The 19,154-nt window shown below is 37.1% G+C and overlaps 1 protein-coding gene across 12 annotated transcripts in view; it reads left to right on the plus strand.

Moving 5' to 3' along the window:
- PCDH10 (protocadherin 10) overlaps positions 1 to 19,154 on the plus strand; it is a 157,422-nt gene that overhangs the window by 12,503 nt on the left and 125,765 nt on the right. For 2 of the 12 annotated variants that reach the window (XM_024109402.3, XM_005306530.4), the window contains exon 4: positions 2,971 to 3,276. The exons of 2 other annotated variants lie outside the window; for them this stretch is intronic. In XM_024109402.3, the coding sequence (XP_023965170.2) occupies positions 2,971 to 3,276 (306 nt within the window). Of the gene's footprint in view, positions 1 to 2,970; positions 3,277 to 5,724; positions 5,758 to 9,677; positions 10,028 to 19,154 lie in introns of all 12 variants that reach the window. 8 more of the 12 variants (XR_006176795.2, XR_006176796.2, XR_006176797.2 and 5 more) reach the window with 8 other exon arrangements.

Consider the following 19,154-nt stretch of genomic DNA (forward strand, 5'->3'; position numbering starts at 1 on the left):
GAAGGAGTCCTGTGCCGGATGCTTTATTTCACTTTCTGTGATATAGCCTCCTTTCTTCAAAACAGAAAAATGAACAATCATTTTCCTTTCTCTATTGGTTTGCACATTGAATACTTTCAGTTAGAAATGATTTGCGAGTGTCATCCCATTATACCATAATTAAAAAGGACAAATATCTAGCTATTATATCATAGTTAATAAAATTGAGTATAGGTACCCATGAGATTTCAAAACTAGAATGCTAATTTGAATTTACTGTGCTGTAAATATATTAATATCTAAGGGCCTGATTCTGCACCTGTTAAAGTCTGTGGGAATGTAGTCACTGAGAAGTGGGAGCAGTCATCCCTGGACTGTTTCTCCCCCAGCCACGCACCTATATACGCACTTGAATTCTGGCTGTCTATTACAGCCATGGATATTAGTAGCTAAATCTTTATTCTTAAATCATCTTCTGGTACCTTCCCTTTCCTTCAAGATAAATCAGATTTGGAACATACAATATACATTTCAGAGCCCCCTGTTTTCATTTCTTCATTTATTAAAATGTTGATTTGTAGTGGCTATAACATCATTTTCAGGTCCTATAATAAGCTGTTATATAAAACTGTTCAATGCACTGCTGTTGGCAAGCAGAAATCAAAGGAAACTAAGAAGTAATAGGTGGATAGGTTTAGGAGCTGATATAAAACCAAAATAGTAATATAGCAGGTAATTTTCCAGGACAAAAATAAACCTAGGGAGAAGTTAAAAAAAAAGGTCTGCCCTTGAATAAATATCTAAAGCTGTCTCTTCCCACTGGCAAAACAAACAAACAGACAAACAACAACAGTTCAATGCTTTTCCTCAAGCTTTTCTTTCCCTTTCCCATCACCGTTCAGTTTCAGAAGACATTGAATGAATTTGATCACTGAGGTAATATTAGTGAAATGTAATTTGTAATAATTTTCCTACAAAATATATGGATATTATTTACATTTGACTTAAATTAGGAAATCTGAAAACAGAGTATATCAGTTTGTATTAAGCGTTGCCTCTACCTTCTGATTTGCAAGAATCCTTAAAATATAAAGAATGCCTTACTCTGCATAGAAAAAAAATATTGGAATTGTTCTAATACTAATGTTAGTAGTGATGTTGTATGGCCACCTCTTCGTAGAATGTACATGGGTAAACCTTTCTTTCTCTGTTTTATTTATCATCCCTTTTTGTAGTAGATGCTACCATTATGATATCAAGAACTAAACTAGCCAGCTACCTCATGAACAATTTGTAGGTCTTGCATGCTGTTCCCTGTCTGTTTCCTTAATTCCAACTGCAGTTCACGTTTGCATTCCTCAACAGCTCACTGATCAGTAATTTATTTCCAGACTTCTGCTTACCAATTATCAATGGAAGGTTATAATCGAAGCTGGACTTAGTAACATACATAGCTTAATTTAAAATAAAAAAGTCATTATGAAGCGAGATTAATCTGTGATGAAAGCTTCTTCTTTTTATCATTTATCTAAATGATTGCCCTCTGTTCTCAAGCACTTGTTGATAATTCAAAGGAAATTCTTATTTGCTGAAAAATTGTTTTTCACAGTGAGAGATAACACATAACTATTACTAATATAAATCAAATTGCAATGCAGAACTGGGGCAGAATTTTAAATACTAATCCTTACCCAGAAGATCAAGCTTATCAAGTTCTTTATGGTGTAGACTGGTGAATAAGCTACATTACATGAATCTTGTTGTAGGTGTTCAGATTTTTTCCTAGTTCTCTTTCAGTGAGTTATGACACTTTTTTTGTAATTCTAATGCACTGGTTGTAAATACAATATTTATAACTGATCTTGTTCATTTTTGACACATATATATTCCAAAACATTCAGTTTACTCTACAAATAAAGGGAAAAAATACCTCTCTACAATTGTGCTCTTTCTTTATGCTGTTGAATATCAATCTGAGACAATAGTATTTATTCCATTTTACTCCAAAGACTTCAGACACTACTCCTCCCTCAAGAAATTTAAGCCAACAATTTAAGGAATCAGAGTCAGGAAATATTCAGTTGAAATACCAGTCTGAAGGTAGTCAATGGAAGTATTGCTTGTCATTGAAATCTTAATAGCTTTAAAGGATTTGTAAGCAAACAGTTTTCAGTTGGTGGAGACAAGTGTTTGCTGATATAGTGAGCATTAACACATTTGTCAATAGTATCTGCAGCCATGTCACATCGGACTACAGCTACCTTCGTGCCACTAATTACTGTAATTTACTATGGGACTCTCTCCAGTCACTAGAGTGGCTTGATGATGGTAAGAACTACTATGGTGGCAATGATAACTAACTCTGAAGAATTAACTAAAAGGATGGTCTTAGTAAATCATTTTCCTCGCACACTCGATTGCTACGTACATTCACCTGTTTTGTCAGAACTGCTTTTAGTAATTCATAGTCTCTGTCTATATACATTCATATACACACAAACAATTGCTTTATAGGAGTCATTAGTATTTAGTTTTCAAAAGCGAATTCTCAGATTTCTTATTACTGAAATTTCATTCTTTTTGTAAGATCCATGTTCACCAATTTTTTTCCCATTTGTACCTTATTAAGTATTAACAAGCAATGATCTGCTGCCATCACCTGTAAGTTGAGTTAGTCTTGTACCTGAATGGGTTCTAGGAAGTAAGGTTCACAAGAGATTCTGAGAAGTGAATCATCATCACACTTCTTCTCATGATTGTTTTGCACACTGTGACATTCTGGCAGTACCTCTCTTTGTAAATGGTGGCATTGACTGGTGAAGACCAAAATGATCAGATCTTTTGTTGGTGGAATGAAGGCAGTGGAAAGAGTTCTAGTAAGATTTCTCTTCCTATCTCTCTTTTCACCCACCATGTTCTTTCTCATCTGTCAGCAGCTTGTCATGATGCTGAAGCTTATATCTACAGTTTCTTTCTCTTTCCTGCTTGCAGGCATGGATCTCTTCTCCAATTGCACAGAGGAATGTAAAGCGCTGGGCCACTCGGATCGGTGCTGGATGCCCTCCTTTGTCGCATCCGATGGACGCCAGGCTGCAGATTATCGCAGCAATCTGCATGTGCCCGGTATGGACTCTGTTCCAGACACTGAAGTGTTTGAAACACCAGAAGCCCAGCCTGGAACAGAGAGGTCCTTTTCCACCTTCGGCAAGGAGAAGGCCCTTCACAATACTCTGGAGAGGAAGGAGTTGGATGGACTGCTGACTAATACACGAGCGCCTTACAAACCACCATATTTGAGTAAGTACTATTCAGAAGGCTGCGTGAAAATGTTCCCTTTGCGGGAATAAAACTTGGCTCTCTGCTATCCTTACTATGAATAGTACAGTCAGAGTATTGGAGGCAATGAGAACAAAAATTACTGCTCATGGATTCAGATACCACTGAAAAGGACATTGTTGAATCTACTTAAAAAAGAAAAGACTTTGTGTCATGATATTAGGTCACTGTTGCTAGCAGCACAAACAGTATAAGGTGATGGCAAGCTAAATTTTTCTTTACATTTTAGCTGCTCCAGGTGCCTCATTTTCTTATTGATACTGAATATTGTTCATCAAGCAGTGCTGGTATCATACCTACATTGCTAACGTGAGGCAGGGTTTGGAAGGCAGCAGATGAGTCTTTTTTTTTTTTTTCCCACACTGTTCTCACTATCTTTTACTTTCTTGGTCATCCTACAAGATATAAACTTGTGTATTCTGCTCAGTGCTTTCTATCTTGTTCTGAATTCTTACCTCTTTTATAGTCATCATTGTGGTTGGGTGACACAAAAGACAGTATGTAGACATAGGAAAGATAGTTAATTATGCGTTTTGGATTCTGAGCTAAAAGGTGTACACTAAAATCATACTTTGGTCTAAGATGTTTTCCCACTATATTTACTAGCCCATTGTATTTTATTAAGACACTACAAGATCTCCCTTGACTTGAAGAGTGTATGATGCTCATTTAGTCTGTGTGACTGGAGCCAAGGAGGCTGTGTTATACCTGTGATCATTCTTAGAGCATCAGCAGTCCCTTAGGACAGTAGATGAGGTGAGGAATGTTTCTCTGGAGTGGGCTTTTTATTTAATTTTTAAATTTCATATGAATTCAGTAGTTGTGAAAGGTGCTGCACCGAGAGCCCTGGAAACTGAAGTCTGTCTCCAGAAATATTCAGCATGGACAGCAGTGGTGCTTGTTTCTCTGATCTCTGTCAGCTCTGTCCTGATAGTGTGAGGGTACCTTTCAAAGTTTGAGGGTAGTTCAGTCTTCTTACCCATTCAGTCCTTGGATTTTCTGTTGAAACTATGAAAAAGGTTGGAAAATTATTAGTTTTGTGATGTGCACACTCACTTATAAGGAACTGGCCTGAGGCAAGCATCTCATTTCCCACAGGCCAAAAACACAGCCATCGGCTAGCAATGTCTCCTATACTCTTCTGACAAAGGTCAAATGTGAACAGTTGACCTTGTAGTGAACTCTTCTGTTTTTCATTACCAATCCCCCATAACCATCCAGTCTTCCAAAAGTGTCTTTTAATATTAGGGCACATTCTTGCCATGCATTATTAATTTCATCTTCATAATTTCAACTAAAATGTTTGGATTTTATAGCACTTCCAGCCTCATTATGACAATGTCTCTGTTTTTGTTCAGTTTAGATACATACATTTGTTATAGTGAGGATTATCCATAACAATGCAAAACTGATGCTTCTGTTTAATTGTTCTATGTTTTGGAGGTTGATTATTTTAAAATAAATGTGCCTTTTCCTGTTAGTTTAGTTTTTAAACTTGTGTGCAGTTAATATAAACTATTCAGCTTATAAGTCTGTAAGCATATTGTCTCATAGTTTAAACTTTATTTTCCTAACAAACTATGGCATGAGAAAATAAAATAGTTGAGGCAACATTGGAAGGAGTGAGTGGTATGTTGTGAACCAGATTCAGCAAAATTAAATCTGGACTCTGAATTGCACTGGACTTCCAATACAAACCTTCAAAAAAATCTAAATTAATATTTCTGTCTTCTATTTTCCCATATTAAATGTTTTCATTAGTACAATTTTAGATTTTAAAATGTATAGCAAATAATAAAAGAAGAAAAGAAAGTGAACCTATTACACTGTAAAGCTGAGCAGATAATTCACAATGAATAATTTATTCATTGAACAAGAAAAGAGAAGAGGCTAGTCTCAATTTACTGTTAAGGAATGCACAGGAGATGCATTCTCCAGTTCAGGAAATAACTATAGTTGAGCCACTAATTAATAGTGACCACAATATAATTAAGTTTAATATCCTCCTGGGAGGAATTGCACCAAAAAGTGGTATGGTGATAATAAATTTTAGAAAGGGTGATTTTTTTTTTAAAGAAGCTAGTCTAAAAGGGCCCTCAAGCGAGGAAAATAAAATCTATTTAAGCACACCGTACCAGAATCATAGCACATATGAAAAACCCTAAGTTAAAAGAAAGCAGGAAGGTAAGAAAAAAGAAAACATATGGTTAAATTGCAAGAGAGAAGAGGATTACTTGAGATAAATAGGTACAATTTAAAAAATACTTAGCTTAAGTAAACCCAGTAGGAAGAATCATAAATTAAAACAGATAAATTGTAAGATTGAAATTAGGAGAGATAAGAGGGTCTTTTTAGAACAAATAGCCAAAGATATGAAAACTAATACCGATTTTTTTTTATTCTTTTTAGTATGTCAGAGGTAGGAAGCCTGTGAGAGAACAGGTAGGTCTGTTGATCTGCAATTATTGAGGGTAAAGATATCACAGAGAAGCTAAATAGTATATTTTCATTGGTCTTTACAAAAAGAGTGTTACGGAAACTACCTACCCCAGACCAATTTTTTTTTTAAGTAAAGATGAGAAAAATGAAACTAAGGTGTGAAAAGATGAGGGGACTGAATAAATGGATACATTAAATAGAAACAAGACACTAGCACCAGATGGTATTCATCAAGAGTTCTGAAGGAAGTTTAGAATGAAATGGCAGAATTTGTAACAAAAATAAGCTATTGTGGGGGGGTGTCTAATAGGTGGGAAATGTAGTAGCTTTCATTGGAGGAGGGGTCCCCAGTCAGCAAGCCAGAATCTTTAGTCAAGTTCTTTCAATACTAATGTGATCCTGAATAAGTAATATACAAAGTAATATGTTAATGTTTTATTGTAAGTATGCCTTAATAAAAAGTGTTGTTGTTTTTTAAAAGACACTAAGCATGCTCCTGAAAATTATGGGCCAGTACGCCTTCTCAATTTAGTACCAGGTATATGGCTGAAGTGGTAATGAAAGATGGAGTTTTAAAAAAATATACAATTATGAATATAATATATTAGGAACAAACCAGCATGTCTTCTGTAAAAGAAAATCCTGCCTCTTCAATCTATTAGAATTCTTTGAGGATGTTTAAGCAATGGTGGGTAAAAAAGAATTGGTTGATAAGATGAACTTTGTCAAAAGCTTTTTGAATGTTCAGACAAATTCTAAGAGGCTATTAAAGTGACTAAGCATAGTCACAGGGTTAGAGATAAAGTATTATCACACATTTGAAACTGTCTAAGAGAGAGAAAATTATTAGGAATAAATTGATTGTTTTTAGCACCAACAGAAGGTTAACAATCGGGTCCCACACCGATTAATATATTTAATGAGGTGGAAAAAGGGATGAAAAGTGAGAGGGGGAAATTTGCAGATGACAGTAAATTATTTTGGTTAGTACAGTGTTTCTCAACCAGAATGGATATGTGGATATGCTGAGGCCTTCCAGGAGATACATCAATTCATCTAGATCGCTAGTCCTTGTTGTAAAACTAGGCAACTAAGTCAGTACAAACTAAAATTTCATACAGATAATGACTTGCTTATACTGCTCTACATACTATACGCTGAAATGTAAGTACAATATTTGTATTCCATTTGATTTATTTTGTGATTATATGGTAAAAATGAGGAGGTAAGTAATTTGTCAGTAATAGTGTGCTGTGAAACTTTTTTGTATGTTTATGTCTGATTTTGTAAGCAAGTAATTTTTAAGTGAGGTGAAACTTGGGGTATGCAAGACATATCAGACTCCTGAAAGGGGTAAAGTAGTCTGCAAAGGTTGAGAACCACTGCTATAGTATCAAGTATCAGGGGGGTAGCCGTGTTAGTCTGTATCTACAAAAACAACAAGGAGTCTGGTGGCACCTTAAAGACTAACAGATTTATTTGGGCATAAGCTTTCGTGGGTAAAAACCTCACTTCTTCGGATACATAGAGTGAAAGTTACAGATGCAGGCATTATATACTGACACATGGAGAGCAGGGAGTTACTTTGCAAGTATTTTTGGGAGTGGACTACATCCACCCTGATTGAATTGGCCCTGTCAACACTGGTTCTCCACTTGTGAAGTAACTCCCTGCTCTCCATGTGTCAGTATATAATGCCTGCATCTGTAACTTTCACTCTATGCATCCGAAGAAGTGAGGTTTTTACCCACGAAAGCTTATGCCCAAATAAATCTGTTAGTCTTTAAGGTGCCACCAGACGCCTTACTGCTATAGTAGACTGTGAGGAATTTCAGATAGACTTAGCAAAGCTAGGGGAATGGGAACATAATATATACTGGAAAGAGTTATTTGAACTATTCTTGTACCTTTATAAATTATAAATTAACTGTTAGCACTGAGAAAAAAAGACTTTAAAATCACTGAGGACAATGTAATGAAAAGCATCTGGTTCATGTGCACTGGTAGTTAAAACAGTAAAGAAAATGCTACGTTGTACAAATAATGGAATAGAAAATATACTGAAAATATTATAATGCCATTATGTAAATTCATCATACCCTCTCACCTTATTGCTGTGTTCAGTTCTGGTCACTCCAATTGAAAAATAACAAACAAAAAAACCAAACACTGAAAAACTCGTAACATAATGATTAGAGACATGAATATACTTCTGTGTGAAGAAGTACTGGAAAGATTAGTACTGATTAGTTTAGGGAAGATGTGAAAGGGAACATGAGGAATACAGAATAATAAATGATACAGAGAAAGTAAATTAAGCAGTCCCATTTACACTTTCTTATAACAAGAGAATGAGGGGGCAACAAAGGAACTGCAAAACAATCAATTTAAAATTCATAAAAGGGAACTACTTTTGATACAATTCACAGTTAACCTCATTGTTATGAGATGTAATTGAAACCATGAACTCTGTAGAATTTAAAAGTAGTATCAGACATTTGTATGGATAAATGAGAACATCAGCAATCACATTAGAAAGTATGATGATATAGAAAGGGATATAAATCCTCATGTTTCAAAGGAGTTCAGAAGAAACATCTCCTATGAGCAGATTATTCCATTATAGGTTTTTCTTCACCTTCCTCAAAAGCATCTGGAACGGGCCTGTGTCAGAGGCAGGACATCAGACTAGCTGAACCACTGAATTTATTCAATATAGCAATTCCTATGTTCCTGTGAATTTAGCTTATTTTTATGCTAATGGAACATCCACGAGCAGATCAGGATATCCTCAAATTCCTTTGTTATACTAGGTTATTTGATTAATATCTTTTCAAAATTTTCACTGTGTGGATTTATCATAAATATTTGAAATTCACGCTGTGCTGCTTAGTTGTGACTCAGGCAATAAATCACAGGGCCCTTTACTCATTTCTGATTGGATGAATGAACAAGCGTTACTAAATTGAATACTTGTGCATGCAAATTTAAAAATTCATTTTCCTCAAGTAGTCAGGCATAGACTTGAAACTGACTTTCTGCAAACATCTTTCCTATTAAAACTTGATCATTTGAAGGGTCACAGAAATCAAATCCTGAACATGGACTAGAGCAAATTCATTTAAAAATTTGAATGAATATTGGGGTGGGGAGAATTGCATTTTCCCCCCAGCTCTAATTCTAAACCTTTGTTGTTCTTCTGCTAACAGATGTTTGTTGTTTTTGTGGTCTAATCTCCTTGGGCCAGGACTGTGTCCCACTACATATCTGTACAGCACCCAGCACAATGGGGCCCCAATCCTCATTGGGGCTTCTGGACCAAAGGGATTAGACCAGGGGTCGGCAACGTTTGGCATGTGGCTCACCAGGGTAAGCACCCTAGCGGGCCGGGCCAGTTTATTTAGCTGCTGACGCGGCAGGTTCGGCCGATCGCAGCCCCCACTGGCCGTGGTTCGCCGTCCCGGGCCAATGGGGGCGGCGGGAAGCCGCGGCCAGCACATCCCTCACCCGCGCCACTTCCCGCTGCCCCCATTGGCCCAGGGCTGCGATCGGCCGAACCTGCCGCGTCAGCAGGTAAATAAACTGGCCTGGCCCGCTAGGGTGCTTACCCTGGCGAGCCGCGTGCCAAACGTTGCCAATCTCTGGATTAGACCATCAACCTGTTCCTAATCACCTAGGACCAGATCATGAGATGGTATAAACTGGCATAGTTTAATTGAGTTCAGTGGAGCCATACTGACTTCCAGCAGCTGAGAATTTGACCCTTAATTTTAAAAAATGCATTGACTTTCATCCTATTTAAACACGTTTGTGTATCTTGTGGGTCATCCTTGATTGACAGATAGATAGATAGATAGAAATACTTTTGAGAGCTTCTGAGAGTTGTGAATTGATATCAATAGAGAATTATTTTTTCTTATCAGCAGCAGAACAGGCACAACATGGACAGCGGCAATGTAAGGCAGGAACTAACCAAGCTTAGCTACACTATTCACCAATGTGCCTCAACCTGGACCTGGAGTCTCCCTACATTTATAATCTTTGACCACGATTATGGTTATGATTTTGTTTGATATGAACTCCAGGGCTCCCGTCCTGCAAAGACTTAGGTACATGCTTAACTTTGCATGCATGTAGCTTAACTTCCCATTGAAGTCAACAGAATTGCTCTTATGCATCAAGTTAAGTATATGCATATATCTTTGAAGAACTGATTGCCTAGGAACTGGACTATCAACTAATCTCAAACAAGCTACCAAAGAACAATAATAAGGTATGTTTTTTTTTTCCCTCCCACAGCCATTATTAGGATTAGCAGAATTCAGGTTTTTTTAATATAATTTTAATGGTTAATGTCAATGTTTATTTTTAAGCATTTTTTATTTGTATCAAATGAAATTTTCACTGGTATGGGAAACTGGGGGAGGTCAGACAGTGGGGGCTCGGACAATAATAATTTATCGACAATAGATGTTGAAATTCAAAAGTTAAAGCTTTATAACTGTTTAAACATAAATTTTCAATATCACATGTTAAAATATACAAAGTAAATATCCTTAAATCAAAATCTAATAAGTTCTCAAGCAACATTTTTATTACTTTAATTTTCTGAAATTCTGATTATCATCGATGGATATATATATTTTTATTGGTTTGTGTGTGTATGGACATATCAATGTTTACCAACATTTACTGTTAAAAATCTGATCCTTCCAAACGTAGTCATTATCCATCAACTTGAATCGGTTTAGAATAAATGACCCAGAAGTAAAAAGTGTTCCATATCTTTTTAACATTACACGGAGTCAGTCGCTGCCCTGTGGTGATTTTTCGCAAGGAATAAAAGTGTGTTGATAAGGATTTTTAATTTATTTATTTACTGGAATTTGGGTGTCCCTAGTATCAAAGAGAAATGTTACTTCATGATAGCATATATACCACAGAACACTTTTCAACAAAAGGTAAAAGCAAATCGAGGAAAAACACATTTCATTAAGAATTCCATTGTATTTTTTGGAAAAATTAAAAATCAATCATGTAATTAGTGAGGCTCTTATGTGGTCAGTACTGTGAAAGCAGAATTTTCTTTTCTTTTTGTGTAGTTATGCCTTCTTTCTGAAAAATTGTTTGCATAGTTTTACCATGGCTTTAAAGTATAATAAAAATAAATAGGTACCAAACAAACCATACATTCACCAATATTGTGGCATTACCAAAAAAAAAAAGAAAAAGTAACATTTGGGAAAAAAAAATAGGTGCTTGATTTCTAAAAGGAGAGGATAGTGGCCTTGTACCCATTTTTGCATGTGCATTTATGCGCTTATAATTTCTCACACGGTTGTACAAACAAAGCAGATATTGGTATCACAAAGATTAGCTGGGCCCCTAACTTTTCTCATGTAAATGCAGAATTTTCATGTAAAATTGAGGTACATATTTGCAATCAAATATATATAAACATGCACAAAAATGCATGTGCAGTTGGGTTCTTACTTCTAAAAATTGACTGTAAGGGTTGAATTTTTCAAAGATGGCTTCAAACAAGTCTGCACTGAAATGCACAAGTTCGAGTACTATTATTTGGGTGTGCAAGCAAAAGAATGTGTATGCGTAAAACTTTATATGCATGCATGAGTGAGTTATGCATGTGCAAATTCTATCATTTTGTGCACAAAGATGGCTAAAAAGTTGCTCCTCATCCTGTAGTCTGACCTGTAAAGGTGATCCCTTTACATTGGCATGGAGTCCCAGTAGAGTGAATGGAATTCTTCCTGGGCACCCATATGACTCAGATTTCAGGATCCAGGCTTTTATGTGCAAATGATTTGCACGCACAAAATTGCACACACAAAAATTGAAGGCTGAGTTGCATAGATAGCTTTTAATGCCTATAACCCAATTGTGCATTTGGCCTATTCTTCTAAGCACCACAAGGGACTCTTGGATTTCCCACTGTCATTTTTAAAATGCTGAGAGACAGAAGCTGTTATATAAGTAAAACTTATCAGCCTAAATTTGTTGTGGGACATTAAAAGTAATTTAAGCTATATTTCTAAATAAAATAAAGTACTTAAAAATCTTGTTATAGGAATGAATAAGGTAAGCATGAGAGGTGATATGTGTTCACTGATTACAGTAAGTACTCTATGACCCTACATACATTACTCATGATCATTCACTGCTCAGCCATTATTGAGTAACTTATGTAATGTTTTTAAAACTCCTGTTCTTCACTATTTTATATTCTTCATGTGACTGTATTCCTCTTGCAGTCATGTCTCAAAGGGAATAATGGTAACAGGTAATGCAATAATAGTTAGAGAGGAAATGGATAAGTCACATGGCAAAATCAAGAAGGAAAAGTTTAGAAAATGCAGAAATAACTGAATATGTTCATTTTAATATGGCCTAATAAAATTTACCCTGGAGTGATGTTATTTTAATTGAATTGTACCATTTTTTAACATGAAGAAAAATGAGAGACTCATTCAATTTTCCATTCTAAACCAGGAATATTAGCTGCCTTATTTAGGCAATATTTACCTGAGTCTTTTTATATAGCTAAGACACTAGACAGAACTTCATAGTATCCCTCTATATTATAAAATAGTGAGGAATGCAATAGTAAGTATACCAGTGGTTCTCAAACATTTGTATTGTTGACCCCTTTCACATAGCAAGCCTCTGAGTGTGACCCCCCTTATAAATTAAAAACACTTTTTAATATATTTAACACCATTATAAATGCTGGATGCAAAGCAGGGTTTGGGGTTGACGCCGACTGCTCGCGACCCCCCACATAATAATCTTGCGACTCCTTGAAGGGTCTCGACCCCCAGTTTGAGAACCCCTGAAGTATAGGGAACACTTTTTCCACCACTGAAATGCAGCCACTTCTGGAATGAAATACCACAAATATCAGCAACTCACAACAGTTTAGGGCAAAAAGTAAAGAATACATTTTCTGTTTGGTTTAAAGAGGGATTTGTTGTGAGGCAGGCAACTTGAATTTGACCAGGTTTCTTGAATTTACCCCTATACTTTTATGAAAGGTGCCATGAGCTCTTTTATATCAAGTTGTTGCAATCTTGTTTTTACATCTCACTGAAAGACAGCAGACTTCTTCCTCACCCCCCCCCCCCTGCAAACACACACACACCATTTTAGAACAGTGGTTGAGTAATGTCAGGGTATGTCTCCACTGCAGTTAAAAATGTGTGGCTGGTCCATGCCAGCTGACTCAGACTAAGGGGCTGTTTAACCGTGAGGTAAATATTGGGGCTCAGGCTGGCAAGGTGTGATGGTCTCAGAGCTCGAGCCCAAATGTTTACACCACAGTAAAACAACTCCTTAGCTTTGGGGTTTTAATTGCAGTGTAGCCATACCATCAGAAAATAGAGTGTCATCTTCTGAATCACCAACACTAAAGTATTAAAGAAACTAACAAAAAATCTGATGAATACATTGTCGGTTATTTTTGAGAATGCTGTGTCTGTCATCATAGGGTAAGATTTTCAAAGCATCTCAGTGACTTAGCAGTCAGTCTCATTTTCAAAAGTGTCTTCGGCAACAGTACTTAGGCTCCCAAATCACTTAGGTGGCTTTGAAAATTTTACTCACGGTAGGCATGCAATGTTTTATAGAAGTCAATGCTAGCATCACATTCATTATGAAGGCCCACTGCCTCTGTCCTTTTCTCTGGTGATTGACACTGGAGTGCGGAACAGAACTTGCTTCTCCCCCTGGCTCTATTTAAAGTAGATTCTCCTCACCACAGCTTCAACATATGCTCTCCACAATGGAGGCGGGACCCCAAGTGGTTCTTGCTCACAGCTCACTCCAGGGCAAAATGATCTTCTTCATACACCCACACTAGTTAGCTCCTGTTCCTTTGCTTGTCTTCTCACTGTTCTATATACAGCAAAACCTTGAACACACCCTCCAAAAGGCTCTGCTTCTCCTTCCTCCACTTTCATTTGTAAAGGCACATCCCCTTTCCCAACTGCTTTTTTTCCCTTCAGGGAAGGAAAGAGGACAACAGTTTAAAGAACATGATAAATAATTGGGGGGGGGAGGCAAGGAAAAGCAGTCCTCAGGAGTAACTGCACTGATATCTTGACATTTACACATGAACACTCTAATGTCCAGTACCACATTGTTACCTGACAAGCCCTCTTCTCCATAGACTGTGCTTCAACTTTGTTCTCACATGTCAGCCACTGACCATGCCAAGAGATTCATGCTAGCAATGGAGATAGCTGCTGGCATGAAGCTACTGTGAATATCGTTAATTTATTTTCAGAAGTCACTTCAGTCTAGTGAGATCTCAGAGGATTGGAAAATGACACACATAGTAACTTGTTTTAAGAAAGGGAAAAGGGAGACCCAGGTAATTAGACCATTAAGTTTAACTTCAGTTCCTGGTAAATTGCTTAAAAAAAGTGAATAAAGCAGTCAGACTCAGTTTGTAAGCACCAAGAGTAAAATAACATGATGATTGGTGAGCAATGTGGATTCATGAAAACCAAATTAGACTAAACTAATTTAATTTATTTCTTTGATAGGAAAACAATCTTTATTGGTTACAGAAAATATAGTCAACATAGTGAAGCAAGTCTTCATGTTCCTAAATTCTACCTGCAAAATGTGTGCATGCATGAGTTGCAAGAATAAAACCTGTATTTGAATGTACACATAATTGCCAGTTTTACATATTCTGTTGTAGTATTTAAGCATGCAATATGTACTGTCCAGATCTGTGGTGTGCAATCCAGAATTCTGGTTTCAAAAATTCAGAAATGTGGTCAAGCATATCTTCTTGATATAGAGTTTCCTATTGTTTTACATGACATTTTCATCGGTAAGCTGAAATAATGTAATGTATAATGATGGATGTGGAGTCAATTAAGAGGGACTGATGATGAACAGTGCTTCAACGCAACCTTCCTTCCTGGTTCTGCAATATTTCACGTGGGCCTTTGAACCCTTAAGTACAGTCAGTTCAACTACCTGGCTATGCTTTCATATGACATCTAAATTACAGCAAATTCACACTCACATGACATCTAAATGTGTCGCACATAACTTTGAGTGCAAAAAGGAAGGGTGGATTTTAAAAAACTAGCTCACAAATAACAAAAAGCAGTAATTGTTGTTATAATGGGCTTATATATATAGCTAGGGAGAGGATATTTGTAGTATCTTGAAGTAGCCTATTCTAGACTCATTATTGACTTGGAAGATACTGTGGAGATATGTGATAATCATATTTTTAAACAATAGAATCTTGGAGAGCATTACAAATGCTTTCTAGAATATAATAAACACAGTGTAATCTTGGTAAATTGGAGGGACTAGCAGAAATTTGAAAGTATGGTATTCAGTAAAAACTGAAGCTTCATTTAAGAAGGACAAATAAAATGCTTAGATAAAAGAATACCAGCCAGATTATACTACCTCAGAAAAGCACCAAAGGTTATAGTAAATGTTAAATGGGGCACAAGACAGGAATGCAGTGCTGGTGTAATATTGTATCAAAGTGCTCTGTTCAGTTTCAGGCTTCTCAGTTAAAAAAAGACATATTCATAGATGTCAGAAATGTGCAGTGAAAATGTTGAATTATTTCGAAAATAAGACAGACGAAAGGCTAAGCAAGTGGGGATTAATGGATCTAGAGATACGGAGATTGAGAGGGAAATGAAACTATATATATAGTTGTTACAAAGAGGATAGGGATCAATTATGGTCATTAGTCAATGAGTACAGCAAGGAATGAGTGGTTTAAGATGAAGCAGGAAAAATGTAAATTAGCAATTAGGACACATGTGCAATGGAATAGGTTGCCAATAGACAATTTAGAATTACCCTCACTGGAGATGTTCAATGCTAGATATAACACCCATGTATCAGGAATGGTTGAGGAATAATGAAATCAGTCCCACCAGAATGCATGAGTATAGATTACATGACCTATTCAGGTGTCTTCAAGTCTGAAATGATTCTTTCTGTCTCTAAGACAATGATGCTGTGTGTATTATCAACCATGTTATCAGAAGATATTATGGATATAGTACAACAGAGAAGAAAAAATTGCTACTGGTTGGTACTTCTAGTCAGAACATTGGCTTTCACTTTTCTTTGGTCCATTGTAGAGAATAGCTGACTGTTCTCTGCATTCACCAGTAGTATCTGGAAGGCATCATTTCCACAGTAAATAAAGACAACTAGAAGATTAATCAAATCTGACATATTTTGCCACCAGGCTGTACTTGGTAGTTAAAAAAATTCCTCAGCATTTAGCACAGAAAATCAAGTACACACAGAAGTACCATACATGCCACAGAACACTAGTAGCAACAAACAGCCAGGACTCAATTCAGGAAAACATCCCTATTAAACACATGCTTAAATGTAACCATGCACCTATATCACATTGAAGTCAATCCTTAAAGGTAAGCACCTGCTTAAGTATGGCCCTGAACAGGCTTAAACACTTGATTGAATCAGATCTAATTCATAGCAAGTGAAATTTCCTTCTGGACAAAGGACCAGCAAAAGCCAAGCACTACTGAAATCTTAAAAATAAGCATTAGAGAAATGGCTAAAATCTTAATATCATACAGGAGTTGCATTACAAAGGCAGCATCTGCCATCAAATACCAGTCTCTTATCACACTAAGTATTCTAAGTATGGAGTGGGGGAGTATGGTACCTCAAGTCTGCACTGTGTGGCAAATTATTGGAATGGCCCTCAATGTAGCAAAATATTGAGGATTTTATTCTCAGAACTATGGTCATTGAATATATTTTTTTTCTTTTTTAAGATTGGAATGAAAATGGAAATGTGAATGGTCCATTAGTCCACACAGACATGCATGTACATTCCCCAATGTAGTCAGTGTATCTGTAGGGCCTAGAACTCAGAAGCATATTAAAAATGAGGAAATTAAATTTCCTAAAACATGTGCTGTTAAATCCCGCACTGAAGCTAGTCAAGTTGACTGAGTGTATGTCAATATAGAATTTGGACAACAAACTTTAAAAACAAGTTGATCATCCATTTAGGTGTTGGTGCAGATTTCAAAATTAATTTCTAGTAGGAAAAATCACTGCAAAGTGACCCTCTTGTATTTAGACAAGTGATATGCCCCTTTTTAATGGGGAATGGGGGGAGAGGAGGTAATATCAGTATCAAAGTAATTCTCGATAGGCTGTAAACACGGTGTGATCAGTGCAACGTCTATCAGTGTCAAATCTCCAGTTGCTTGAAATCATTGTCCTTGAATTGATTTCAGTGAATTTTGACAATTAAATCTTATACGCACTTATGCAAGACAAAAGGAAAGGGCACTGTATGTGGTTACATTATTTATTATGGGCAAGATAACTCTGGGATATGCTAGTGTAGAAAATCCTAAGTGTGTAGAAAATCCTCAGTGTAGTGAACGGAATTTTAATGATCTTTAGGATTTATTTATTTAGATAAAAGCAAGGATGTTTGTGAGAAAGTGTTCAGCATAGCAATTACTAATCCTTTGTATTTCAGCCTCATTATTTTATTCACAGCCTGCAGACCTAATGCTCACGTTCTCATTTGATTTTACACAATCTGAGTAATTGTACATACCAGTCCAAATGCTATCAGATTTCAAAGGACAAATTCTGTCTGGCTACAGTATGTGTTGGCTGGGGAGGGGGAGGTTCTTCATCCTCTTCCCGACTTTGAGTAGTTCTACCAGGCACAGCCCTGTGCATAAGAAAAAGCATGGACTATGCGTTTCCTACTCCCCTGGTGGACAGATAGTGAGGATCCCACTGCACAAAGACACACTCAGACATATACACACACTGGCCAAGAGAAGTGACTGATCTCCCTAAAGAGTGTAGTCGGGGTTCTGGAACGATGGGTGCTGGAGGTGCAGTAGCACCCACTGGCTTGAAGAGGTTTCTATGATATACAGGGTTTACAGTTTGGTTCAATGGCTTTCAGCACCACTGGGAGTAGTGGCTCTTCATATTCAGTCTGAGGTGTTGGCCCAGATCCTCAAAGGTACATAGGTGTTGTTCTGTTCAGCATTGCAATGCCAAATCTATGGGCGGCCTGCCACATAGTTGAATCCTCAGTCCTGAGTTAGGCGCCCAGGCAGAGAGTTAAATGCTTAAGAAAAGGATCCTCTGGAGCCAGCAAAGTGATCATGAAACCACTTAAGTTAGGAGTGAAATGCTGAGGAGAAGAATAGATGGAAAGAGAAGAGGAGACTACTCCTAAGTAGCTGACCTAGTGTGCTTCCTTCTGCTCAGGATCCTCAGACACAAACCCTCTCCTGGAGTACGGCTCCTACTCCAGGTCAGCTGCTTAGGTAGCTCATCCCCTAGCAATCAAACCCATTTATCTCTCTCTGTCTGCTGCTCATGATTGATACCTCTCTCACGCATCCTACAGTTTCCCTGTTCTCTGACTGACTTTGGTGCAGGTTCTGTGCTGCTTCCCCAATCATCAGTGGCCTGCATCTGGTCATCCTGCTGTGGGGTTGGTAGGTAACAGATGTTAGGCATGCTCAGAGCATGCCTATAGGGTCAGTCCCTACTTGTGAGATAGGCAGTCCCCCGCTGCATTTGAGAATTGTAGTTCAGGGCTTCCAGGACTTTGGCTTGAGCCAGGGCTCTGAGCTGCTCATTAGTTGTGGGGTAGCATCAGGTTATAGGCAGCTTTGTGAATGCTGACCATCAGAAACATAGGCATCTAGGGAACTTAGGTGTGTACAGGATCAGGCAGCAGTTGAGCAGCAATTTTGAAAATATCAGTGGCACCTAATCAATGGAATTCAGTGCCTAAAGAGGCTGATAGACCCCTAAATACCTCTGGGCCATTGTAACTTTATACCACTTCTTACTATGTGAACTGTATCTAAATGGCACAGTGGAGCCCTAAGAAGTTATCGAGCCCTGATGTTATTCTACTCACTTCACTAGAGCTACAACATGGGTGGACTTGGTTGATTTTTCCTTCTAGATATAAAATGAGTATTTTTCCAAAGTCCTTTTTGCAACACATTGTTGTCATGCAGAGAAAGTTTTTAAGCAAAATAAAATCCCCTAAATTGTGACTTTTGAACTTTAAAAACAAACATGCAAATGTACAGGTGTATGTATGGAGCACAAAACATCTCATTTAAACTCTTTAAAGAAAAAAAAAACTTCCTCTCTGCATTAATCAGTAAGGAAAGAATATTTGGGAAAATGTCATCTTCACATTTGCGAACTAGTGATTTGGGAACTGCACAAGACTGACAGTATCCCATTAAGAAATATCTGGAATGTCTTTTAATGGCATTTTTATAAGATATCATTAATAATCATTTAAAAATTCTCTTTAAATATTACATATTTAAAATGACTTT

The sequence above is a fragment of the Chrysemys picta genome, chromosome 5 (assembly GCF_011386835.1).
Source record: "Chrysemys picta bellii isolate R12L10 chromosome 5, ASM1138683v2, whole genome shotgun sequence".
NCBI lineage: Eukaryota > Metazoa > Chordata > Testudines > Emydidae > Chrysemys > Chrysemys picta.